Below are 27,865 nucleotides of genomic sequence, written 5' to 3' on the forward strand. Positions count from 1 at the left end.
CCATTTAAATAGGGATTCTGATTGCTATCTAAAGATCCCGTAACAAGTTATGGTACTTAAAAAAAAAAAAAAAAAAAGAGCCTATGTCTGTGGTATCCATTTTTTTTCAGCAGTCAGAGAATTTCCTCCTGTCTCCCAGGAGCGGTGTTAACGCCAGCTGATGGAGTAGGCTAGCAAGCCCATTTTATTTAACTTGGGACTTCTTCTTATAGGGGCATTCTCGTAAGAATCTCTAACAGAGGTTGCATGCGTGGAGGATTATCCAAACTTAGATACTTTTGGAAGTAAATTTTTAGAGGCAAGAATATTTTTTCCACCTGATTTTTATAGAAACCTAGCGTTGATTGAGTTTTATGTTTTTTCAGTTCAGTTTTTTCCCTGTTCTCCTTCACCTACATAAACAGTCTGATTTACAGGTACTGCAGCTTATAACAAATAAAAATTAAGAGAAATATAAGCATAGCTAAATATATGCAAGTGGTCAGGTCTTCTAAAACCTCCCACTGCTTTTGGTTTTTAAACTGAATGGTCACTTAGTTGAAGTCTTGCTTATCATGCTTTGTTTGAAATTAAGTTCTTCATCCTCCCATGAAAATTAAAATAAGTACTTCGTTCCCTAGATTTTATTTGTAAATGCCTGCAAATAATAGAAGTAGAAGCATTACTGTAACAATAGAGCTCATTCAGAAACCACAGAGGTGATGCTTCTCCACAGCACGATCATTTGTAATTCAGTGACGCCAAGTTCCCATAAAACGACACCTCACATCGTTGCCAGCAAAGACGTATTTCACAAAACGGAAGCATCAGAAAGGCTTTATTGCTTATTGCTTGTTTGTTCTTTATTGCTTGTCCTTTGCAAGAGTGCCGAGGGTAGTCACGTCACGACGAGCTGGTGGGGCTGGCTTCGGTGTTGAAACGATTCCAGCGGGCACGGGGCATCTTGCAGACTTTCTGGGAAGCGAGGAGGATGCGATGCGCTGCTGGGCTGGGTTTTCCCTTGCTGCTACCTAATTGTTTTCTTGTACCGTGATGCTCTTGGCCCGTGGCCCAGCTTCCATTAAACTGCCCAGGTAGTGGTCAGTTCAGTGTTAGGTTCTCCTCTCTCATGGAGCCTTTGCAGCCCACTAAGAGAGAAGACCCGAGTGTTGCACACACCAGAACAAGGGGGGCACCTGCGAAGCCTCTTGATCTGTTTTGGAAAGCTTTCTCCTTTCCCTTGGAGCAAGCGTTGAAAAGGAAGTACGTATTGAAGAAATGGGTAAAATGTTCAAGCTAATGAAGAGTTCTACTCAGTCTAAGGGAGATGAGCTATTTAATACGGAGGGAAAGCTGTCTAAATGTGTTTTCTTGATGAACAGAAGTTTCATATCCTTTGTTGAAAGGACAGAAAGTATTATGGGATTTAGAAAAAAAATAATTTTCTTTTCTCATTTTCCTCTTCAGACAGATGCTTTCTGTACGTATTCTGTCTTTAGGCAGTATTAAATTGTTCTGAAAGCCAGTTTATAATGCTTTGCTATTAAGGAAGAATATGATTTTATGGTTAATGTATTTAGTGTATGACAAAGACACATTTTTATTGACATGGGGGACAGAGGCATCCAATTTGCACTGGGTGTCTAACTCTCTGCATGTTTCACATTATAAATGCAAGCTTTTCTTTCAGAGGCCAGGAAGTTTTCTGCGGCAAAAGTAGATGAATAGAAGAAAAGAAAATAAAAAATGTTTTTGCTGGACATGCTGTCTAGTGGGAAATTCACAATAACCTGTGTAGTTGCGGACACTGCTGTGTAACGGGTAATCATGAGCTGATGGAAAGATCAATGTTATCAAGGTGTAAATGTATTATATCAGTGTATTGGCTGCGAAGCAGCTGCACTAAATGCAGCAGAAAACTTGAGGCCAGAGAGATGAAACTTTGCTGGAAGGTCGTCAGGGTAAGGTTGACTCATTGTAGCGCAGTAGCAGAAGGGGAGCAGGACGGGATCAGCCCCATGGAGCTCCACATCGCCACTGAGTTATTTGCAGATTGGGCGCTGGGAAATGGCCAAGCTGTTCTCCATTTCTGTAATGATGCCGGGGGATTAAAGGAGTGAAGGGCATTTGTACAGGACTAATTAACTCCTGGCATGACTTGACCTTTTTATTGTATCTATCGCATGTCAACATTTCGCTGCGTGTAAGTGGTGTTTTCGCGTTTCTCTGAGCGTATGCCATACCATTAAGTCGCGGTCTCCGTTCCGGCTTCTTGCGCAAGCAATTAAGGGCTCGTGTGCCATCAGGCTTGTGCGGGGGTCTCCGGGGGCGGAGGGAGTCACAGCTACTGGCAGCAGTCCTGAGCATTGCTCCTCTTCTCTGTTTTGCATGAGATGTCCCTGACAGATGCGGCAACTTTCAGTCTTGGGCTCGTTTAAAATTGAGATGTTGGAAAACCAGCTGAATGCCTTTTTCTCAGTGATGTCCTCTTCCTGCTCCTGGTGGTGTCAAGTATAGGCTTAAAACAGAGAATGATGTGTCTGACTTCCCACACCCTGTCTTCAATGAAAATAAAACCTCAGCTTACCCATTAGTCCTGTGTTTAGAAGGTTTTATGATTTCCAGCTGTGGTTTAATCCTAAATGCAAAGTGTCATCTCCTGGTGAGATTTCCCACTGCCTTTCTCTCTGCCTACGAGAATTAATTAGATTTGTGTGTTATAAGATTATGTCTATGTCACAAATGAATATCTACAAATAGATGTAAGAGTTCTGATAAGAAACAAACAGCCCTAGAAAAAGAAGAGCCTTGTTGTAATTTCTCATTCTAGAAATTAATTCTTCAGTTTTGCGACCGTACGTTTATTGGCAAAGTCATTGGGAAAAGGGCAGCGAAAGGGAAGTAGTACACTGACAGAATAGCTTTTTCATTGCTGTGGGATGTGTATACATATATATTTATTTTATATATATTATATATGTGTAAAATTAATCCATTTCCATTCTGTTCCTGTTCTGGCCTTCCTCTTCCTCTTCCCTCTTTGTTCCTTGCTGTCCTTTTTATTCACGCAGGTGATTTTATCCCAACCTCCTGATGTGGGTGTACAGATTTCACTTGCTTTGCCAAGGCTGCCACTGTCTACATAGCACTTTGCGTGTACCTCTGGGAGTCAATCTACAGCGTACAAACTTGGAGTAAGGATCAAAGATGCTCGTCAGTCCTTTTCGCTCCCCTCCGCAGCTCGGTACTCACATCCCACAGCGGCAGAGAGTAAGAGAGCTCTCGCTGTTTGGGATTGCTGCTGCTGTTGTGCCTCCAAACAATCAAAGCAGCGCTGTGGCAAATGGAGGGGGTGGTGTAAGTGTCACAAGAGTCTAAATAAGAAACACGTATTTAAGAGGGAAAAAAAACCTGAGGGAATCTTAATTTTTTTCACATTAGCAGACGAAAGAACTCCTGAAACCTTTTGTGACTCTCTGTTTCTGCTTAAATGTTTGATGACTGTGAGCTAATTCTGGATTTACACTGCAACCACAGTACTTGCGTTTGTAAGATGAGGGAGATTTTTTTCCTAAGGAAAGATGTTGGTTTTCTAAAAAATAAGTTTCATTTTATGAGTTGCAGGAAGACAGGGAAAGCTGGGTTGATTGCTGGCTAATGAGAAATTCCCTTTACAGTTTTGTGAAATAAGGCGTCTGTCTCTTGTCTTGTCCTTCTCCCAAACAGGGATGTTTGTGAATAGACCTGATGTGAAGTCCTGACCTCCATGAGGTCAATGAGAGTTTGCTCTGACTTCTGTGGGAATGAATTCTCTAATCAGGAGACCACAAAATCCACCTGCCGTGTGCTGTAATAAAACAGTATGGCTGAATCCCATTGCATCTCTGCTCCTGTGTTGATATTTTAATTCCAGCTTAATGAATGCGACTGTCACACTAACAGTTTAACTTGCTGCCCATTATGACTACTGTTGTCTACCAGAGAATGTCCCTCAATTGCCTGAGTTCTGCTGGTAATGGCCAACTTGAAGATTTTAATCAGTGTCAGGTCTAATTTGAAGTAGCTATTGATTAAACCCTAAACCCGATTTAATTCAACATAGAAATGTTTAATTTTATTTCTAAGTATTTTCTCCAGCAAGGGAAGAAATCCATCTTCAATCTTTTCTGCATGAATAAGGTTGCAAGTGCTATTCTACAAATTGCCGAACCATCATAATTGGATTTTCTTAGAATTGAAATTTAGGTTGAAGTTAGCTGTTGCGTTGTGTTTGTGTGTGTGTGTGTTATGTGGTTATGAGCATACATTTTTGATCGGAAACAAACTCACATTACAAATTTCTAAACAGTAATCATGGCTTAAACTCAGTGCCGTAGTTTTGTGTTGGCTTCTTCAAAGCAAAAACCTGGATGGGTGGTCCCAGGATGGGGGAAAAAGGCTCTGAAAGAAGCAGTGTAGAAGCAGCAATCACTGCCTGTGAAAATCCTTTAGTGCCTCGAACTCCATGTTACAGGGCAGGAAGCTTTGATTAGATTTTTTTGGCGAGACCACTATTTGTTCTTCATGCAATTTAGCCCTGATAAGAGAGGGTAAATTGTTTTATTTTCTGCCGTTCACATCTAATCCATTTGCCTTGCACCAGAAAGTGTTGTATTAGGGTTTTTTCCCAGCTCTAAGTCATGGTGGATAATGTGCATAAGAGTTCCTTTGTTGCCTGATTTATCTGCTTACAGCTTCATATAATTAAAATCTAATTTATTTTTTAAGATTTTACTGTGTATATACAGTTACGCATAGAGAATCTATAAACCACTCGTGAACAAGTAAGCTCAGGGAGAAATCGGTAATTAGTTTTGGCTAGAAATTACTTTGAAATAACAGTTTAGAAATTATTCCACCTTGTTTAGGGGGAGAAAAGTCACCCAGGGCGACTGACAGTAGGGAGAGAAAGTACATACAGGTAGTCTGTATAAGACCAAAGCCAATTCCCAATGTATAAATTAGACTGTTAAGATTTAAAAAAGAAAAGTAATCCTCCAGCAATGAGAAAAATACATTCATGAGGCAACAGATGGCTTCTAAACTGGTTTTGTGAGTCTTTCATTTGTACGTTCATATAACAAAAGGAACAATTAAAGTCTGTTGCTATTTCCCCTTTGCTGCTGTTTTTTCCCGTAGAAGTTGGGCTTTGATTCCATCCTCCCTTTCAGCACTGTTGTAGCCGCGTAATGGCAGTCCCCGTTCACACGCCTAGCTGGAGCAGAGGCAGGACCTCTCTGGAGAGTACGCCTCAATTCAACTTAGCTTAGCTAAGCTCAGGAAAGGAGAACAGATCTTTTGGGTCACATTTCCAGATAATCTTATGTTGGCATTTGCAAAATGTGCCGTCACTGTGGGGCATCTTGGTGTATGTGGGGAAATTCCACTTACGATATCTTTTCTAACCATTTGGTAGCTGGTGTTTCTAAAGGCAACTATAATGGACCACAATAACTTTACCAGTTGTTTTATTCATTACTTGTATTGTGGCCATGCCCATTGGAAGCCTAATAATGTAACTCAAGCATGCTTATAGCCCTTTCTTTGCTAGCTTGCTGTCTTATTAACTTCTTTCTATTGTTGAACTCTCAATTTCCTCATATTGCCAAAGCCATAGCAACTGCGATGAGATTCTTACATGCGGGATTGCCCCTAAAATTAAAAATGCGCTGGTGTCATAGCTTTGTCAGAGGGTAATCAATGCGAGGAAGCCTCTGGTCTCTGCCCAGCCCTCGAGAGCTGTTGGAGCGTGTTCTTGCAGGTGGACTTTGGATCGCTCCCAGGAGCCACGGTCAAGAAAGACCAGCGGGCTTGCTTTGCTTTACACTGTTACTGTTCAGCAAAAAATGCTGTTCTTCCAATTACTTTATCAGATTGGCCGTTAGTTTTTGTGGTTTTAACTAGGAATGAGCAATGCATGGGTAAGAATATTATCTCTATATATGTGCATGCCAAGTGAAGCCTGCTGTATGTGACAGAACAGCCACAGATACGAAGGGAAGATTTTTGATTCAAACATCATCAGCAAAGCACCCATGTGTAAGAAGAGAAGAAAATGTGAATGCTCAGTAGAGGTATATTTATACAACTCGTTTAAGTGGAATTGGCTTACTCTTAATCTGAAAATGGATTAAACTTCTCTACATCTGGAGGTGTACCAAAGGAGCAGAAATGCTGCTAGGGAGAAGGGATTGCATCTGGAGGTTGTATAAGTGGTTTTGGCTGTTGACCTAGTTAGTTCTTAGTACTGGCATTTTTGTGTAGACATTGATACACATGAATCTTTGAAGATGTCCTTTGTTCAGAGAACTCCCAGAGTTTGACTTCCAGAAAGATGAACCTTCTTGTTGACACATTGTTTCATGTGGACTGCAGTCTGCTTTGGAGTAAGGCAGTTAATATGAGGGGATATGACTGTAAAATCAAAGTCAGCTCCTTACTTAGTGTTAAAATAGTTGAAAACAAATTTCAGTTCCTGGCAGCACTGCTATCAGCTTGGGATAGTGGCCTTATCAGAGAGGCCCTCAAAATACCACTCTACTAAGTATCAAGAATGATTTTATTTATAGAAAAAATGATCTAAAGAAGATATTTTCATTTCCTTTATTTATGGCTGCAAGTGACTTTGAATACTAGTAAATGCTTAAATAGTTCATATAAGAGAACAGACAACCTCAGTGTTATTTGGCAGGTATTGTTCGCATTTTTTTTTTCTAGTAACAAATTTTCAGGCTGCCTTGGAAGCCAGTCCTGATGGGACCTCACCTCCTTCCCATTGTATCTTCTCCCAGAGAGCCTGCAGGACAGCTGGCATTGCAGCTTTTCCCTCAGACCTTTGAAAATGGGGATGGTGAGGGTGCTTAATTGAAGATTTTGATCTGCACGGCTTATCTTTTAAAAATGTATGGCTATTTCACATTTTTAAAGTATGTCAAGGTTATCCACATTGCAAGGATAAGCACGTTCCTAGTTTTTTCCATAAATACCCTAAATAATGTAACAGTGACAGGTTGCATGGCACTTTAGTTGCCGGCTGGGCATGACAAACTGGTAGGTATTTAGTCCTCGTGTGGTATGCGCTTTAGGAAAATATGTAGTACTGAAACAGAAAGGATGGATATTTCGGGTAAATCAGTTTTGTATCAGTTCTGCCTTTACTTCAGCAGCTTGTCCCAGGACAGTTCCCCTGTGTACCCACAGGCTGATCCTGACCCTCGCTGGCAGCAGAGTCCACTCTGTGAAGTGGCTGTAACTCAATTTTCTGATTTAATAGTGCAAGGCTGTTCAAGCATGAAATTGCTTCCTTCATGTAGAGCTGTCCCCTTTGCTTGGCAAGTCAAGGCTCACAAATGGATGGTTACTGTGATCGCTGCTGTTGGCCCAACCAGTTGTTGCAGGGAACAAAGTTCAGCTTTTATACGTGCCTGTAAGGGAAATGTGAGAATGAGCCTCTAGATTCAATTGAGAAGTGAGAAGAGCCTGCAAAATTATATTTAGCAGCAAGAAAAACTAATCATAGTTTTTTTTACTAAAACAAGTGTCCTTAATGATTAAACAATGTTGTGCTTTTTTTTTTTTTAAGAGGATGGGCAGCGAGACAAGCAAATGCCGTCTCAGCCATGCAGCCTCTTAGATGATGGTTCTACAACCAGATCATTAATATAAGTTCATTTCTGCAGGCAGCTGAGTACTAAACGGTCAAAGCAATGAAGATCCTTGGTTCAGCTTTTATCAGCAGGTACATAGATGGCCTTGGCGTCGCAGGGTGTCTCCCACTAATGCCAAGCAGAAATTAAGGACCCATTAAAAGCATCTGTCCGAGGCAGTTCTGGCCCTGCAGTAGAAGCCCTGGCCACCACCCAGGTGGGCATCTGTTCTGCTGCATCTGGTCACGGTGGATGTAACACTGGGCAACTTCTCTTTTGGGGTATCTGTCGCTTTCTGCTGACAGTATGGTCTTGTTTTTTGAAACTGCATGTGGTACATAGAGAAAATTCACTTTGTCGCAAAGGAGTAATCTGAAATAGTCATGAGAACGCCAGGAAATAAGCCTGTACGGGTAACTCATGCTCCTGTTTTATGTCCTCCCTGATGGAAGCTGTCCCCCACCTTGGTTACGTGCATTCATTCAGAGAAATTGGCTACTCTCTACCTTATCCCATAAACTCTAAAAATTTACGCATTATTGTTGCAAGTAAGAACGCAATTAAAAAGAGTAATTTCCTTGTAATTTATGTGGTAGTGTGTGCAGGCTGGAAAAAAGCACTTTGAGTTTTGAAAACTGTATTTGGAGATTTCCAGAAGTGCACTGACTTACTGCTCTTGACTTGCCTTATAGTACAGTACTAATCCTCGTGAATTTACAAAAGGAGCTGACCGGCTGTTCATTCAGACGGTGGGTGCGTGTGTGGGAGGAGAGCGCAGGAGCAGTGATTTGCCTGGGAGCCCACGGAGGACTGGTGGGTCGCTGAGCCTTCGGTTTCTTACCGGGAATTCAGTTTTGGGAGGAAGCTCTGAATCCAGCACATTGGCTACCTGCTTTGCCAAGCACAGCATGGAGGCGTGTCTTATACCTATAAGCAAACGCTGAAGAACTAAGCAACCACGGCACGAAAGTGTGCCATTGCTCTTATCTTTACTCTGTGTGATGCAGAATTTCACCCCTTAGCTGGGGGCTCCAGAGCTATGTGAAAGCAGTAGCATGTGAAAATGATGTATTTGTTTTTTATATCCTTTATTGCAGATATGAATAAGAGATTTTGGGGATTCAAAGTTAATACTTAAAATATTTCAAAATATTTTAACAAGTAGGGGGAGTTTGACGTGAGCTTGGTGAGTTTCAAAGACGATTCAGCAATGATATAATGAAAAATGGCAGTGGAAATGGAACAAAATTAATGATCGAAAACCATCCAAGAAAGCCTGATCTGATCTGAACTGTAATTTCCACTACAGATCTTTGATTTTTGTTGGAAAAAGTGGAGAAAGTACAAAGAAGCCTCTAGTATAGTCTTCTGAAAAAGTCTCCTCTATGCTGTGTTGTTTGCTTTTCATAATACTGTGCTGTATTATTGTGGTGTTCATCAAACATAAAAGGAACTTCGAGCGTTTAGTAAATGACTGCTGAAGTAACTTCTAAAATATTAAAATGAAGTTTGGAGTTGAAAATCCCCAAGGAAGAGTTGATATTCAAGGCTATACCTGAAGCTTTATGAACAGCAATAGCTGAAGGTGTGAGTGAAGGGTCTTTGCTCCTACAAACTGTAAACCTGTTTATGCTCTGTAATGAAACACCAAAGAACAATTTTCATAAGACATATTCACATTCATCATCTGCTGGATATAAAAATTGGTTGGCTTTGGAGTATTTTGATACAATAAAATTTAGTAAGACAAGGTAGATGCAGTTCTGGCACAGTTCGACCTTCCTCTAAGTGAAATAAATTCCTGTTCAATTATTTTCTATTTACATTTCATTTGCATACATTTCAGTTCAAAATATGAACTGCTGCAATTTAAGTAAATCTATTAAAGTAGAGTTTAAAGCTGTGTGCACTGAAATGCTGCAGCAGTATCTATTACAGGATAATGCATTATCTCTCTGGGTTGAGAGCAATAGTTCTCCATAGAGCCATCAGACACAGACTCTTCTGCAGCTCCTACAGAGCTGAGAGTTGCATGTGGCAAGGCGGAGACACAACAGATCAAGCTTAAATTAATGCTGTTCTGGCAGGGAATTCAAATGCTCGGACGGTCTTTTCTTCTGTTCATAATACTGTACCATATATTTCATTTTTGCACTTTCAATTTCCCTAAGTAACTTACAGATTTTATTTAAACTAGATGAGGAGGAGACTATTTCAGGCAATGAGATTCTCGTAGTACAAGAGTTATCACTTACTCTAGAAATACATTTTTGCTTACTGGGGGTAGTTAACTTACACTCCAACGTGTGATTTTTTCGAAAGCAAACCCAAAACCTGAAAAGGAGCGGTGGCGATCTGCACATGGCACAGTTAACAGTTTTGAAGGGCAAGTTTGTGATATGGAAGCATTCTCTAAATGTAGTTTTCTGTGAAAGTTCTGGCCAAAGGCCTGGCTTTGGAGAGGTCTGTAGGATGTTTTAGCAGCTCTGATGGCTGGAGTTACGCCAGTGTTGCATTTGGCTTCCCCTGAGGTACTTGGTGTTTCAAAACCGCTTTAGCGAAGAGGGGTGGGGGTTTTGGTTGCCATTCTTTGTAGAGGGAAACCAGAAATGGTCTTATGTTACTGCTGAACATTGAATAAGCTGCTGTTTTGCTGGAATTTTTTTTTAAGTTAAGTGCACCTTGACTTACGTTTTTAAATCCTGTTCAAGATTAGAGGAGGATGGAAATACTGGAGTATTTCTGTGGATACCAGATCTATCCCACTGGAATAATGTGATATACAAGTGCGTTCTTGAAAGCCAGGTACAGCAGAGCACAAATAACATTTGTTATGTGCTATTAGCATAGAATAAAGCATCATAATGTGCCTTGGCATGAAATCAATATGCACCGATATCATCTGGCATCTTGTGAGGTATCTGAATGCGATGGTGGCATGTTTCGGGTCTAGAAGGAGATAAAGAAACATGACAGGCTTCCAGCTTCGCTAAGCAGCGATGAATTCATCTCCGCAACGGTGAGTAATACCTCAGCATTGAGACTGCACGTGCTGACTTGCTCCCAGGGGGTACTGGCATGGGGGATGACAAGAAATGGCAGATTTCAGGCTGTCTGCATTTCATAATAACAAGAGGTATGCCTGAATTTCAGCTCTTGCACCACAAAGCTATGGGGTGATGCTGGAGAAATGCTGTCCATGAACACAGGGGTAGATGCCCAAGATGCCAGCGTTGGTGATTGGTGCTGATGGGAACATCTTGGGCTGTAACTGGACATTTCTTGAGGGCATCCAGCAGCTCAGGAACTATCAGGCTGCTGAAGAAATGCTTCCCGAGGCAGGAAGGTACGTGGCTGCGTGGAGGCAGCACACTGCAAGGTCCTAGGGATGGCTGCTTCTTCAGCCTTGAGCTGTGGTCCTTCATATGGCAAAACCGGTGTTGCCGCAGGGCACTGCAGGGCCTTTTGAGAGGGAAAGGTGCTTTTCTTGAATTGGCAATCTAGGTTTTTTAAGTGCTTCGTTGCAGTGGGAGCAATAAGCTACAGAAAATGTACCTTTACAAAGCAGCTAAGACACACCAGCCATCAGCTGCGAGATGTAAACACCAAAATAAGCGGGAAGTAGTCTATCATGGTAAGCAGTTTCAGAATGTTTTTCATCTGTCTTCATTGGGAAGGTGATGGGAGGGGGAAGAAGGATGAGGGATGGTGACAGGCAATTACCGATGGTGTGGCAGGGTCTACCCTTGTCCAGTCTATGTCTGTTGAAACTGTCAATCCTTTCAGGTCATCCCTCCACTTGCTTTTCTGAGAAGACTTCTGCGGCACTAATCAATACGCAATCATGAACTTCTGGAAGGCCTTTGACAGTTTTGTATAGCTGAGCTGGAGCGCTTTGTTGCGGGGACAGCTTTCACAATGAAATCCCTGATGTTGGAGGCATCAAGGCATAGTTAAGGTTGTCCAACATCTGCTGCTCCCTTACTCCAGCCGAGGTTGCCTTCGATTCCTGCTGTTGGCACAGGCGCTCCTGCGGCACCCTGCCTTCAGCTGCTGCCCTCCCCAGCCTCAGCCTCCGGCGACCGAGAGCCCCCGGGTAAAAATACTAGCGTTGAACTTGTCCTGTAAATACTTGAGTTTCCCTCAGCTCATTTGAGAACTGGTAAACGTTTGCCTAAGAGTTGGCATGTGAGGTATTATTCCAAGTAAGAACATGTTTACGTACATGGAGTTGGTTTAGTACGTGCAGTAAGCAGTTTAAATGTGAACCCGTCCATTTTGTGTACAATATTCTTGATCATTCTTCAAAAATAACACGTGGGGACGCGATGGTAAATTAAGACAGTAAAACAAATACCAGGTATGAAGTTCACTGGAAGGTAACCACACCTGTAAAAAGATTAATTTAATGATTTAATTCACTTTATAATTTCTGACGTTTTGACGGTTTGCTTAACTGCAGCATTGTCTTTTTTAACAGGCCCTTTTGCAGAAGATCTGGCTGCATAATGATAAATTCATCACTTCTGCTTGCGCCACTCCTTGGTATGGGTTTTTATGTGCATTACTGTGAAATTAGAAGTGAGTTTTTCTCATGTCTTCGTACTGCTTTCAATTTTTGAGCAATGACGCTGTACCGTGTCTAACCAATAACGGTGGAGGCAGGGTGTAGCTGTGAGGGATTGGGGCTGCCTTGGCCCAACGCATGGTTTGCGGTTGCATTAGCTGATGTTAGTCATCAGTGCTCAGGAAATGGGATGCACTAGGATCACTGCTGTGGTGAACTGCAAACAGAAAGAGGTGGGTGCGTGCCCTGCTCCCCAGCAGTACTGCCTTTGGGGCTGACGGAAGACTTCTGCAGTGCCCAGCAGCTTTCCCGAATCACCTCCTGGCGTACCGTTCAGCTCACAGCTGAGAGTTAATGAGGTAGCAGGTAATATTCAAGATTGTCATATTAGTTGGAAAGAAATACAGCAGCAGGTTGTGATAAGACATAGCAGGTTTTTAAACGGGACTAATTATAAAATGCAGGAATTCAACGGGGAAAGGGACAGGAAGGAGCTAAGAAGCAAAACAGAAACAAGCGCAAAAAGAAATTACATGTCAGTAAGGCAAAGAAGAAGTGAGGAGCTTGCTTACATTTCTTTCAGATGTTATCTACTTACTGCACATATTAATGCCTTTGCACAGTCATAGGTACTTTATAATGCTGGAAATCATGATTCCAGTGGAACGTAGTGTTGCATCAGTATATTCAAGAACATTGTTCATCATAAATAGTAAATACCTTTCTGTGAGGAGAGAGACCTTACTATGCTACAGAGGTAAGTTAGGGTTTCATATGGGCATATATGTAGGTTTTTATGTATGTATAGGTAAATAAAACTATGTACATACATGCTTATATAAATACATATAAACCTATATATGTTAGACACCTGAATAAATATACTGCCACTGTTGCACGTGTAATATTAATCAGAACATAAATATGAATTAAAAGCAGAGACGGAGCTGTTCCATGTTTCCCTTATTCGAACTTGGCTGTGAACCCCCTCTACAACACACCTGCCTTGCCTCGCTGCGTGTGGGAGCAGAGCCCCAAAGTCACATCGTTCTGCCTTGCAGACGCAGAGGCTGCATGCCTTTGCACACACGCCAGTGACTGCTCCGCGGCAAAAGTACCAGTCCTGCAACGGACTGGTTTCCAGTGCCCTGTTGGCACTGGGGTGTACAGTAAACCTGGTCACGCAGAGGAACCATACCAGTGATCTGCATTACCAGCCTTTTCTTTATGGGTGTTAATCTTTTGTATTTTCCCTAAGGCAAAGCAATAAAAGGTAATGACTAAAACAATCATGAAAATCCCTCAAGTCATATAAACCACAAATATTTAACACAGTTCTATATGTTCCCAATGCATAATATAAAAAATACTACATTATAAATTGTATATAACAGTTATCGTCTCTTTCTTTTCCCTCTAAATACTTTGTTTTCATGCATGATCTTTTGCGTTGCGTTCCTGCCCTGAGAGCTTCAGTGCAGCTCTGGAAGGGATAAAATCGCAGTGCAACCCTTCACGCTCATATAATTTGCACACAGCCAATGAGAAGGATGGTAAATAGGTAGAGTGTCACTCCGTTTCCATGTTATTGATCTTGGAAAATGTGTTTTTCTCACATTTAAACAGCTGTATTTACTTCATGTGTATTCATAAAGTAACATCTGATGCCTGCATGAGAAAAACCAATGTTTCTGGGAAAGTATTTCCAGTGTCAGTGTACGTTGAACAATCAGTATGCATTGTAAATAGTGCAGGGGTGGCAGAGAGGCAGTCCTTGTGCTTGATAGCGTGTGAGTTGCAGATGACTTATTTATCACTTCTTCAGCGCGTGGTGTATTTTTGAATTAGAAAAAATGCAGTGTGAGTCACCGTCGTCATTTCAGTAAGGGGACGTGAAAGGTTTTTATCTTTGGTGCACTTATAAACACTTCCAAGTGAGCAGGGTGTTAGGCGGCTGTCTGTTTGGGGCTGAAACACCATTAGAGGTGTGCTGCAAGGGCAGAATGGAAATCGGCGATGACTGAGCCTTCCCTGGGAAGGACACGGGGCACTAATCCCAGGAGCCCAAATCCCTAAGATGCTACCCCTCTCGTGGGATGCGCTCCACCAAGATACCCGGTCCAGAAGATGGTCCCTGGGTAGGTACTCCTGGACATAGGGGGGTTGCAGGGATTCAAGAACTGATCTACAGCGGGAAGCTCTGAATTTGTTGCTGCCGTCGTTAAGGGAAAGGAGGGGAGTGTGAGCGGCCGTCGGCTCGCAACAGCTCACTGTGGCTGGACAGGGGAGGTTTCGGTACACCGGCTCTCTCCCGACCTTGCTCTTTTCTGCTGGTCTTGCACCATCTCGAGCACCTCCCTGGCCATCTGTGCACTGCATTCGTTCACTGACCGTGCAGAAAAACAGGCCAAGAGGTGGGCTCGGGGGCATCTTAGTGAGGTGAATCAGCCCGCGAAGAGATGTAATGAGCATCGGGATCAGAGCATGGCGATACACAGCCAAGAGTGAGGTGGGGAGCAGGGTACAAATTAGTCACATTTGTACGGACTGTGATTGTTTTCCATTGCGCATCTTGTAAATGGCAATGGGAGGTACTTTAAGAGCAAGAATAGTGATTATACACCCGCTGTACGGTTGCATTATTACTGATCTTTGTTGTTTAACTTTTAAAGTGAATGAAATGCTCATGAAAATTGCTTTCAGTGAGTTTAGCGAAAACTAATCAATGTCTCACTTTCGCCAGGGAAGAAAGGCATGTTGCTAAAAACATAACCTTCCATCCAGAACAGTCTTAGCCTCACACCAGTCAGTATTTCAGTCTCTGTATCTCCTGCTTGCCTCCTTACTATATCTCTGTCATCTTTACTGAGCTGGACATGGCAGGTTCCCTGTGGAGCGGTGCTGTTGCTGTTTGCTAGGGCTGGAGCACCTCTCCTATGAGGACAGGCTGAGAGTTGGGGTTGTTCAGCCTGGAGAAGAGAAGGCTCCGGGGAGACCCTATAGCAGCCTGCCAGTACCTAAAGGGGGCTACAGGAAAGATAGGGAGGGATTTTCTGCAAGGGCAGGTAGTGAGACAACAAAGGGTAATGGTTTTAAATTAAAAGAGGGTAGATTCAGACTGGATATAAGGAAGAAATTTTTTATGATGAGTGTGGTGAGGCACTGAGGGAACAGGTTGCCCAGAGAGGCTGTGGCTGCCCCATCCCTGGCAGTGTTCAAGGCCAGGTTGGATGGGGCTTGGAGCAACCTGGTCTAGTGGAAGGTGTCCCTGCCCGTGGCGGGGGGGTTGGAACGAGATGACCTTTAAGGTCCCTTCCAACCCAAACCCTTCTAGGGTTCTGTGATTCTATGAAATGCTAAAATAGGACCCAGGACAACAGCACATGTGTAAATGGAGCAGTGTGCCTCATCGGTGGGAAATAAGGTGGCGACTCTCTGGTGATAGGTGTGTAACAGTTGTGTAAACAAGCTAAGGATGTTTTTTGTTTAATTCAGGCGATGAATGTTTTCACCATGGGAGTGATGGTTCTGGACTCAAGTCATCTCAGTGACCAGTCAGCTGTGTTACACACTCATCAGTTAACAAACTCTAATGATTTCTTGTCTGTGCACAGTTTGCCAACTCCAGAGCAGTTGCTTTTTAAACATTTGGTCCTTAATAGAATAGAATAGACTATTTCAGTTGGAAGGGACCTGCAACGATCATCTAGTCCAACTGCCTGATCAGTTCAGGGCTGACCAAAAGTTAAAGCATGTTGTTAAGGGCATTGTCCAAATGCCCCTTAAACACTGACAGGCCTGGGGCATCGACCACCTCTCCAGGAAGCCTGTTCCAGTGTTTGACCACCCTCTCGGTACAGAAATGCTTCCTACTGTCCAGCCTAAACCTCCCCTGGTGCAGCTTTGAACCATTTCCCGGTGTCCTATTCCCTGGATCCCAGGGAGAAGAGCTCAGCACCTCCCTCTCCACGTCCCCTCCTCGGGAAGCTGCAAGGAGCGATGCAGTCACCCCTCAGCCTCCTTCTCTCCAAACTAGACAAGCCCAAAGTCCTCAGCTGCTCCTCAGAGGACATGTCTTCCAGCCCTGTCACCAGCTTGGTTGCCCTCCTCTTGACACATTCAGGGACCTTCACATCCTTCTTAAATGGTGGGGCCAGAACCGCTCACAGCACTCGAGGTGAGGCTGCACCAACGCTAAATACAGCGGGATCATCCCCTCTTTTGACCGGCTGGTCTTGCTGTGTTTGATGCACCCTAGGATGCTGTTCATGGATTTTTATGACCAGATTTATGATAATTTAGATTGGTCTGTCTGCTGCAAAACATAGGACACGCAACCTCTTCATGAGTGTCCTCAGCTCGTCTAGCCCTTAGCTTCTCTGGGTACCGTAAGATACCTTGGTGAATAATAACGACGACAGTTAAAGTACTGAATATCCTGGCAAATAGTACGTGATGATAAACATTCTGTTCCTTAATATTCCATTTGCTCTACAAAATCGGTGTTAAACTGCAGACAAGGGAATACCCTCTCCTTCTTGTCTCATTTCACTACTGACGTGCATTTCTGAATATTTTTAAACATAATGTTATGTACTAGTTCTTTTCCAATTTTCAAGATTGCATCTGTTTTAAATGTAATTAAAATAACTGTTGTGAAATATGGGACAAGCAGAATTTATTCCAGCTTTGTATGCGGCTTGAAGTATGATGTTAAGCTCTGGAAAACAACCCTGAATATAAACAGCACTGAGCTTTGTACTACAGCCTTTCTGATTTTAAGTCTTTGATATCTGACTTTCATACACCAGGGCTGACACGAGATGCCTTCCAAGGGCAATTACATGTGTGAGGAAAACTTTTACTGTGCCTTGGAAACAAATAAATTCAAAATGTCCTTTTTTGGACATGCTGTCCTGCTGGGCTTATACTCCTTTAGACACCCCTGGGTAAACAGAGGATGTCATTGTGGATGATAATTAGTGAAGGACTTTTATTTGTTTGTCTGAGCTCTGAATCTAAATTGGAATTGATGGATAGTTGTATCATTAATTAGATTGCTGAAATGGTGAAGGTGGGATGGCTACCAGCAAACTTCAGTGGTCATCATCAAAATGATGTCAAGACTGGTGTGTGTCTATGTATGTGTGTGTGTGTATATATATATATATATAAAAAAGCACTGGACTTTCTATTGTCAGATCTAGTGACCAATGACCTAGAGAGAGAGAGAGAGAGGTCATTGTGTGCATATATATACACTCACATACACACGTACTGTGAACCTTTTACCTGTACCGTAGAAATCAGTGATATTCTGTATCCTTCTGTATTCTCTCCTCACTTTGTACTTTGAAAGCTGTGGTCACGATGTTGTTTTATCTATTTTTTTAAAATGTCAGTGAGGCAGAAGAAAAGGTTAAAGAGAGTTTTGTTATGGTAGATGATGTTCAAGAAAGAAACTGTATGGACAAGCTGACTTTTCTTCAGGGACCGTATTCATTTGTTCTCTTGGCCCTTGATACAGAAGTTTTCTGTAAGGAGGAGGCTACTCCTGAACAGGTACTGTGTTGGGACTGATGGATATTTCAAATAACACAGACAAAAGTGATATGCTGAGCCTGTGTCACAGTCAGAGAATATAGGGTATGTAGGTGCTAATGAATAACTCCATAATATAGAATTTTTTAGGGAAGCTTCAAATTTCTGGTATTACACAGAAGAAGCGCTAAAAAGCTAGGCATAATTTCTTCTCACTTTACATGCGGTTTAATTCAGTAGTGTGTGTGTGCCGCTGCTGAAGAAAGTACATACATGCTCTTCTGGAAGAGCTTTCTTGAGCAGGGTCACAATGGGAACAGTAGAGCCAGAAAATCATACAATAGTAAAACAGCAAAAAAAAGTGGAAATTATTTCAAGTCATAAAGGTTAAAAACACTTATTAGGTGTGCTTAAGTGGCATGACTTGACCTGCGTTGGCAGGTTGATGTAGACGTGTTGTATTTTTGAAACGTGTCCAAGATCTGGAACAAATATGCAGAATTTTGGGTTGTCTTTTGTAATAAGCAAACAGCTTTAATGTGCTTCTACAAAATCAGCAACGTTTGCTATCTGTTTCTCAATTTGTACATTTTCCAAAAATAGCTGAAATTATTGACCTCTCATTCTTCTATTGGATGGGCATATGGAGTGTAATTTTTTTCTTCTTTTTAAGAAATGACCAAAGATGGGAAAGTCTCGGAGGCCTGTGTACTTTAAACCATAGAATTTGGGATTTGTCACAATAAAAGACTTGTGACCTGACTGTAACTGCTCGATACACTTTATATTAATTGCCCTGGATCCTGCGTGCAGCTAAGGGTTTTCTGTTGACGATGTCAGGACACGTTGAGGCTGAGGCCGCTGGATGCTGATTTCTCGGCATACCAAGCAGGACTGAGGAGAGCTGGAGTCCGAGGGAGCTCTGAACACAGCAGTACGCATTCCTCTGGATACCCTGCCATCTTTTCTTAGCAGGAAAAGAGGATTTGAAATTCCCTTTGCCTTTGGGCTTCTGGCTTGGGAGCCTGAAGAGATCAGTAACCAGTTTGAAATGTATCCTGCTTGACAGGCTTGTTTTCCAGGCTGTCCCATTGCTAGAGCTCTTTAAAATTTTCTTAAGGATTAACCCCTCTTTCCTTCTGTTTTTGTTTTGTTGGGGTTTTTTTTCCTGTGTTTTTTGGCAGTTGCAAGACAAAAGTCTACCCCGATGAACTCCCCAACACAAGTGTAGTTATTGTGTTTCACAACGAAGCATGGAGTACTCTGCTTCGGACCGTGTACAGCGTTATAAATCGCTCGCCGCACCGCCTGCTTTCGGAAATCATCCTGGTGGACGATGCCAGTGAGAGAGGTAGGTTTTGGGAGAGAGGAGCCCCATTCCACGTGTTGTTTTAGTGTCATGTTTGAGGACCTAGCAGAAGGGGTTGTGAAGAGCGGCTCCCTTTTGTCGGTGCTGAACCGGACCCACATCTCTCGCCAAGCATCTCCCACCGCTGCTGGGGGCAGCAGCAAATGGACTCTAGTAGTGTGGGCAGAGCCAAAGTACCCTTACAGGTAGTAACAGAGGTGAAGGTTGGTTATCAGGTTGTAAGCTGTACATACAGTGCTCCCATCCTGAATTTCACGAGTGCTTTTTTTGCACTGTGGCTTATCATTTCATATTACTGTACAAGACTGTCCTTTTTCACATCTCTCTCTGTTTCTCTCTTGCTGTCTCTCACCCCCGTCCTGTTCTGTGTCTCAGACTTTCCTGAATATTCCTTGTATTTCCTTGTATTTCTTGTATTTGTGGTTCATTTCTTTTGGTCTTGGCTTTTTTTTTTTTTTTTTTTTTTTTTTTAAAACCTAGGGTTTAGGAAGAAAGCTGTCTGTATGCGGAACTGATATTACCTGGAAAAGGAATCACATTACATTATATAAATGGAATCAATGGAATGATAAATTTTCCTGCAGTAGCCAAATGTATATAATGGCAAATACAACACATAGCTGCAACTGTTCAAGGGACAGAGGATGCAGGCTAAGCTGTCCTTTATCTCTGCCCCATGTAGCATTAATTTAACTCTAATTACTCTCTTGGATTTCTCTGCTTCAGAAAATGAGTAGTCCTACTGTTTCTCTGTGCCAGAAGGTAGAGGAAGACTTTAGCCCAAGTAACTACAATTTTTCCTAAAAGCAAAGTTTTGGATTCCTAAAGGGCTCAAACGGTGAAATTCATCAAAAATAGATGGATTTGTATTTAAGCATAGACAAATTAGCAAAAGTGTAATCATTTTGCTCTCACTGTGGCTTGCTGGCTTATTTCAAGGAAACTGATCATGACTTATTTAAAATTTCTGTGATATTTTCATGAGATGCTCTGGCAGATGCGTGTGTATGTACGGGCTGTTTTCCGTGCGGCTGCACTGAACAGAGTGCCAATGTGAACCTCCATAGCTCAGCTCTCAGTCTTCAGAAAAACACTAAATATGTCAAAATGCGTTTCCCGTGTTATGGCAGCGATCGTGCATGGCAGTCCTTGGAGGGCCGAGCATGACGCATAAGCTCTGCAGTTATATTTGGAGCCCTTGGTAGTTGCTGAACCTAGCTAAAAATAATGTTTTTCTTCTGTTTTTTTTTTTGTTGTGGTTTTTTCTTTTTCTTTTTTTTCCCCCAATTATCTTTGGCAGAGTTTCTGAAGGCCTCATTAGAGAATTATGTGAAAAATCTGGAAGTCTCCATAAAAATAATTCGGATGGAGCAGAGGTCAGGACTGATCCGTGCGCGGCTCCGAGGGGCAGCAGCCTCTAAAGGGCAGGTGATAACGTTCCTGGACGCACACTGCGAGTGCACCCTGGGCTGGCTCGAACCGCTGCTGGCCAGGATAAAGGAGGACAGGTAAGGGTGGCTCTCCTGTCTCTGGGGGTACGGACCTGCCTCCAGGCCATTCCTTGGTTTCACTGTGCTGCTAAAAAATACAAATGAAAACAATTCATTGGTCTGAAAATGAAGATTTGTGGGTTTTTGGTTTTTTTGGTTTTTTTTTTTTAAATTTATCAGGAGGATATTCTCTAGTATTTGTATCAAAATCTAATTTCTAAATAAATATACAATAAGCTTTTGATCCTTACAGCAGGATTTCTGTTGCTGACAGTAAGACTAATAATGCCAGTAATGACAGCAACTTGTGCCATTTACGTTCACAAGGTCTGGGTGTCCCCCACCCTGATGGCCATCTTTCTCCCTTTTTTTTTTATACCAGGCACAGCTTCTTGTCTGTGTGACCTCCAATATGCTCTGAAATTTGCACTCCTTTTTTTTTCTCTTTTCTTTTTTTCCTTTTTTCTGTTTTTTTTTCTTTTGCGTTAGGCGATGCAATCAATTTTCCCTTTTTTTTTGCGCCTAAGAGCATAAAGGCCCTGCGAGTGAGACCCAAAACCCACGCTGTCCTCCCTGGAAGGGTTGCAGCAGCCGAGGTCCTTGCTCTGCTCGATGGAGGAGCAGCCGCACATGCGTGGGCAGCAGCAGCCTGCCTAAGTGCACACATGGGAGATGGGATTTGTTCTCATTTATGAAACGCCTTGCAGGTTCTCCACGAGACATGCATGCGCACGTGATAAAACCAGCACTGCTCGAGCCCTGCAGCCACAAGCAAAAATAGTCTCTGTTGTGTTTGTCCTGACAGTCTTGGAAAGGTGTGCAGGAAAACTCTGTGTCATGTAAGGAACAAGGAGGAGAATTTATCGATACACTGTAGTTTGTGCTGCTGGGGTGAAGCGTGCGGCAGTCACTCCTGTCGTTCGGAGAGGATTTGGCAGCGGAGCGGGAGCCCCGGGCAGGGTTGGGTGTTGGCAGCTTTCAGCTCTTGGGAGCTTAGCGAGGAGTCAAGTGTGTCCAAAAAGCTGCGGACAGCAGAAAAGGGGAATTTTGCACGGCCTCGTTCCTGGAAGAGAAAACCTGCATGGAGCGGTGGTAAATGCAGAGAAGCCTCAAAATAAGTGCAATATTCAGCATACTAACATGAAAAAATATTTTGTTTAAAAAAAGCCAATTTTTTTCTTACAGGAAAACTGTTGTCTGCCCAATCATTGATGTGATCAGCGATGACACATTTGAATACATGGCTGGATCAGATATGACTTACGGAGGGTTTAACTGGAAACTTAACTTTCGCTGGTATCCAGTTCCCCAGAGAGAGATGGACAGGAGGAAAGGAGACAGGACCTTGCCTGTAAGGTAAGGAGAGCAAATCAAGAGTACTACGCTAATTGACTCTACTGTGTACTTGTTTATATAGATAATAATGCTTAATACCTAAGATTTCGCTGCAGTATCAGAGAACATGTGTCAAATGCTTTCGGCACCACTGTTCAGGGTAGAGAAGACCAAAATCTGACCTGTCCTTAATGGTGCAGTGTAGTTATCAGAGCTGAGAAAACTCATTTGTATTTTCTTTTCAACATTCAGTAATTCAAAATATACCTGCTTTTTAAGTTTCTTCTGTTTGTTTTCTGCAAATAGCCTGTTGACCCTGTGTTTACAGATGTTACTGCTTTTTTTCATACTTAAGGCAAATATTGGAACATATTTCTGAAATACACATTTTTGGACATTGAACCCAAGTTTTTGGTTATGATGATTTGCACTTGAAATGTGTGCTTTTATTGCCTAGAAAATAAAATTGATGACTGTGCACACTGAGTCAAAAATGATCTAAGAGTATGTCCTGAATTCCCGTGATCATTCCTGACCTCTTTCATTTAATTGCTCAAACCACGGACTGTAACAAAACCTCTAGAAAAATTTTAAATGAAGCTGAAACAGAACAAATTGAATAAATTACTTGCAATGGGTTATTTGCTCAGCTCTAATAGCTTCTGTGGTCTTCATGAAAAGTTAACAAAAAAGCAAAAAAAAAAAAAAAAAAAAAAGCTTTCACAAGTGGATGTAATGGTTTCAAACCTGTCTGAGAGACATGATGAAGTGGACAGAATTCCAGTCCTGCATACCCCCGATTGTGCGCAACAGGCAGATAAAGGGAGAGCCAACTCAGGGACAGCAGTCACAGCACAGCTTTGCGAAAGACTTCCAGGTAAGGCAGGGGATGGGCAAAGAAAAGCCTTTCAGAATTACCTTTGCCAGAAAGTGGCCAAAATCTGTCCTTTTTTGTCCTTCAAAGCCTGGAGTCAGGGAAGGGCTGGGTTTTTTAGATTTTATTCTCAGGAAATGATCTTAGGAAAAGCAAACAGGGTCCTCGGGAGCAGGAGCTGACCGTTGCATTAGCAGAAGGGGGATGAAGCTATTTTTGAGTCGAGAACTGTTTTTTCTCATCATCTCAAATATTATCACTCGGCTGTGAAGTCTGCCAGCAGCTATTTCATTAAAGCTGAGGTGTACCTTAAAATTGGTAGAGTTAATTATCCTAACGAGCTGCAGAGCCTCACGCCGCTCTGGCCGCTGCTCCCACCGTGTCATTCACTGGGCTGGGTTTATCCTGTCTCTCCCCTGCCGAATCAATTCACAGACACAGGGAGTTTTCAAAGAAACGCAAATCCCAGTTCTTAGTTCCTTATCTTGAAATGCAGTAGTACTTAAAAGTTAATCCAGAATCAGACATGTAATTGACTCTTAAAATTATTAAAACAAAAAAAAAATTTTTTTTTTCTCCATCCCCCCCCCCCCCTCCCCCCCCCCCCCCCTGCCCCCAACAGCTTTTAGCTGGTAATTGCCTGGGCTTTTTGGGATTCGCCTGGTAAGGTGGGTGTTAGTGAGCAGAGCGTGGGTGAAGGAGTCAGAGGTTAATGCCAAGTGTCCCATAATTATCACTTACACAAGTGCTTTGGAGTGAAGAGGTGGCTCTGAGGGTGTGTAATTGTGCTGGCTTAAGACTAAAGTGTCAGCTTTTAGACATATAGGTGCCCTTTCTGACCACATAGTGGAGGCATTTCAGTCTCTTTGGTGTCCGAAGAAGGTGCTGCCTGTTTCATTTTCCCTTTTACCCAGTGGGAGGAGAACCAGCAAAGCAATGAGCCGTGGAACTGCCCGGTTAGAATGGCCTTCCTGTAAGAAACACCGATTAATAAGTCATCAGCTGCTTTCAGTGCTAGCTGGTATTTCCTGATGCTTATCAAAAGCAGTCCAAGAGACCGCGGCAGCAAATCAGGCCTGAGCTGTCAGAAACACAATCACAAATTCTGCATCCAAAGAGCAAAAGTATAATATTGCAGCCAAGTTAAGAATAGTTTTGGCAGCTGCTGCCGCCTGAATATTCAGAAAATGGGGGGATAAAAATAAACAAAAGCCTAACCCATACCAAAAACTTAGAAACAAATTGGTGAGTTCATTTTTTTATTCCATGTTACTTTCCCCATTCTGTAACATTTTTTCAGTCTCACGTAGATTGAATATGTCTTTATTCATAGTTTTTCTTTTAATCTGTGGAATAGGTATAGAATACAAACATCATTGGATTACATGTTGGTGTGCATGTATGCGTAATATAACCATTGCACTCAAATTCTGCTTTTTGTTACATTAAAAATCCATGCGATTGACAAAAGTTTTACTCAAAATATTTATCTTCCATAATATCAATAAATTCCTACCTTTGCTTTTTAGATTTAAAAGCATAATGCATACATTTTCAAACTATGAATTAGTTTATATACAACTTATTATTTATGTATAATTTGTATTATTGTATAAGTATTTTTTTGAAAAGATCAGGATAGCTTACTGATAAGAGCTTGCTAGTGGGTACAAACAAAGTTCACCCATCACATACGCTGTGACCATTAACCCCAACGAAATTAAAGACAGAAGGTGCTGTACTCTCAGAAGAGGGTGCCTGATTCTTTCTGGTTTGTAGATGTGAAATGTTGCTTGCTTGTTTGCCTAGGGAGTGAAAGGAAATGTTAAATTCCTGAGTTGGGCATTTGAGTCAACTGAAATATCTGTCTTTGCTGGAACCTCTAGATTTAGTGGGAAAAGGTTAATTAATTCAGTGACTGATATTAAAAACCCACAGCTAATTGCCATGCAGTACAGCTGTAAAAGAGTTTGCTTACCGACATCCAGTAGAAAAGTTAGCTTGTTTGTCATATTTTTGCAAACAGAACGATGGGGGTTCAGAGGTGCCCCTCGCACTAATTAGTGATGCCCTGCCCTGGACAGATCGGGTTCGGAGATCCGTACGTGGATGCTATTCCTGCTCTTCACACACTAATCCCTGCCGGTTTTGCCCCTTATTGTCTTCTTCTGCTTCTTAAACCCCAGTCTGACGTCCCTTCTCTTGTTCTCATTTTCTTCATCCCTTACCTAGTTTTCTCTCAGGTCAGCTAGCACTATGATAACATAACCTTTCCCAGAATAGTCTAAAATCGTAACACTTCCCCAAAGAATCACAGGTTTTGCAAATGTAGCAAAAGCCTTTCCAGTTTGCCAATGGTCCCACTTTGAAGGTGGTAGATGAAGGTGGGCAGCGCTAATGATGGGCAGTTGTCCTGGGCACTGGGCAACACGTCGTGCCACCTCTGCCCTGACCCCCTCTCAGTACTCCCCATCCTGGGGGAAGAAGTCAGTGGTCATCAGGTACTGGGGTTTCCTGGGGTTTGGGGTTTCTGGGGGGTTGGGGGGGGGTGTGTGTGTTTGGTTTTTTTAAAATGTACTCACAATTTTTTTTACACGTAAAATGACCAGAAGCAAAAGTAACATCAGGGAGCTTTCAGTTCATCAAGCGTCTTTGTTAGGACTGAAACTATAAAGTGAGGACAGGAAGGGGACATTTAGAAGAAATCCCTGAAGGAAAGATTGCTCCTGGAGACAGAGCTAGTCAAGTCAAATATGTCATTCTCTGAGGTTTGCTAGAATCAGTTGAAACATATTTTTTCAGGTGTATTTGCAGAAATGACACATGAACTGTAGCTTGAGTGCAAATGTTACCTGAGCCATGGAGGGGCTTCCAGGTGTTGCTTTAGGGGTACGTTCCTTACTGTGAAGGTACAGCAACCCCCAAGGACTCGTGTCAGTGGGTATATATCTGTTTTCTTTTGTCTGAACAGCAAAGGCTATTCATTGCTGTTCTGATGCACCTCAGGATTTTACCTTATTTCTCTGTGAAGTAAGTGCTGTAACTTCCGCTGTCACTGGAGTAACCTCCGGCTTTGTAGACTTTGTAAGTGATCAGACCTTGTCAAAATATGTTATTCCAAGTACAAAGCCTGTTTCAGTTTCCAGAGGGCTCTCTGGGAGCAAAACCTGGATGGTTGCCCCGTGCAGAGGTGGAGCTTAAAGCCAAAGCTTCCTGCAGATGATCCGGTGGATGTGGGTAGATCTGGGATTTATGAAAACAGATTTCTAGGCAGTGTAGTTCTCAGGTGTGACCTGTTTCAGTGGTGAATGCTCATGGGCAGTGCCAGCTAATAAAGCCAACGGTCTTGCTAAACCTTTCATTTGTCTTTTTCCACTGAAAAATCCTTGCACAATATTTGTACTTTGCAGGACATCCTTTGTCTTTTAAGTGAGCTCATTTCTCCTTCTGCAGTTTTGCCTGTGGCAATAAAAAACTTGTCTGTGCCAAGATCAGTTTACAAATATCTCGTCTTCATACATCTACGGTATTAAAAACGTGAAGTGTTTCTGTGCTGGGCGGTCTCTGCACAGCACATTTTGATGGATATTTCTATACTTGCCCTTAATTTTTTTAAGCTGAAGACACTCCAGGCTAGTATTATAAATACTAAAAAATATTTTTGTTCCAGAAAATTTCTTCTCAAGTATAAATTAGATATTGAGAGGAAAAATACAAGGTCAAATATTAGGAACATTTTTTATTTATCATCTTCTTCTTATGGCTGATTAAACTTAGAGCTGACTACAATTAATGCTGCCTGGGTGATGGGCAGCAGTATTGGAAACTGGTGTAAAAACCTTATTCCAAGCTATGTAAACAGCAGTCTTGTTCATTAGCAATGTTACCGTTGTGACTGTTGGACCCATTTGAGCGGATGCACAGGATGGGGAGCCTGAAGGACGCAGGGTGAGGTGACATTCTGTGGCTTTGGGATGCTCCCAGCCTGGGGGACCTGACCTGAGCATCCCCAGCCACGGCAGGAGCTGGAGTCCCCTCGGGAGCGGCTCCGTGCCAGTCCCTCCTCGTTTTCCCTGCCCGGCACGGCGTGCTGGGCTGGGTTAGTGGGATCGGTGGGACGCAGCAAACCCGGGGTCACTGCGGTACCTTTATGCTCTGCAGCTCCTCTTATGGGATGTCAAAGGTGCAGGTACGGGAATGGGAATCCTGCTTGCTGCTAATAATTGCAGGAATGAGGAGGAGACGTTACCTCCAAAATGAAATTAAAAGTGGGTTTGAATGATGATTAGAGTTAATCATAACATATTACTGAAGTTGTTAGTGTGACTCCAAGTAGGCAAAATATAGCTAATAGGTGCAAAGCTGAGCAAAAACTGTAGGCACCGTTACTCTTTCTAATATTACCGTTTCAGCTGTTTTTACAATGAGAGCTCTGCAGGTCTGTTTGTGTAACAAATTTACGTAACAGAACAGTCCTGCCTGCTGCGTTTCAATTATTTGAGAATCCGTGGCATATATTGGTGCATAGTTACCTACATTTTACAGCATGAAACTCAGCGCTTCCAGTTTCAGTTAGTGAGTTATTAGGGAAACTGTTTGTTTTTTGTAAACATTTGCTGATGACATTTCAGAAGAATCCAGATCTGTGTGTACGGTTCAGCTGCATCGTTCAAAAAATTGGTTAAGACTGAATCTTTGCAAAAATGGGAAATTTCGTACCATTCAAGCAAAGACTGTCTTCCTCCAGGGGAAGAAATGGAGGAAGAAAAGGAGGAAGAAGAAGGAGGGGAGGCAGAGGATGAGGGTTTCTCGTGCAGACAGAGGAGTGGGGATGATTTTATTTGTCGGACAGCAGTGGCACTCCTCGCTTCAGTAAGGTTAGCGGGGATGGGAGATCAGTGCGGGAGGGAGCTGGGCACAGGCTCATCACAACATTTGTGAATCGCCGGGAGTCCTGTGGGAACTTGGCCGCTCGTCAGGTGAGTAAACCAAGTACTGACACGGCTCTTGGTACCAGGGTAAAGA

At 42.6% G+C, this 27,865-nt stretch overlaps 1 protein-coding gene across 5 annotated transcripts in view; it reads left to right on the plus strand.

The window, feature by feature from the left end:
* The window catches only part of GALNT13 (polypeptide N-acetylgalactosaminyltransferase 13), a 153,705-nt gene that overhangs the window by 65,685 nt on the left and 60,155 nt on the right, over positions 1-27,865 (plus strand). For all 5 annotated transcript variants that reach the window (XR_007507113.1, XR_007507111.1, XR_007507112.1 and 2 more), the window contains exons 5-7: positions 18,957-19,123; positions 20,442-20,649; positions 21,817-21,987. Coding sequence is in view for 2 of the 5 variants with exons in the window: in XM_049809347.1 (XP_049665304.1) it covers positions 18,957-19,123; positions 20,442-20,649; positions 21,817-21,987 (546 nt within the window). In the remaining 3 variants the exon portion in view is untranslated. The remainder of the gene's footprint in view (positions 1-18,956; positions 19,124-20,441; positions 20,650-21,816; positions 21,988-27,865) is intronic.

Source organism: Accipiter gentilis, chromosome 1 (genome assembly GCF_929443795.1).
Source record: "Accipiter gentilis chromosome 1, bAccGen1.1, whole genome shotgun sequence".
NCBI lineage: Eukaryota > Metazoa > Chordata > Aves > Accipitriformes > Accipitridae > Astur > Astur gentilis.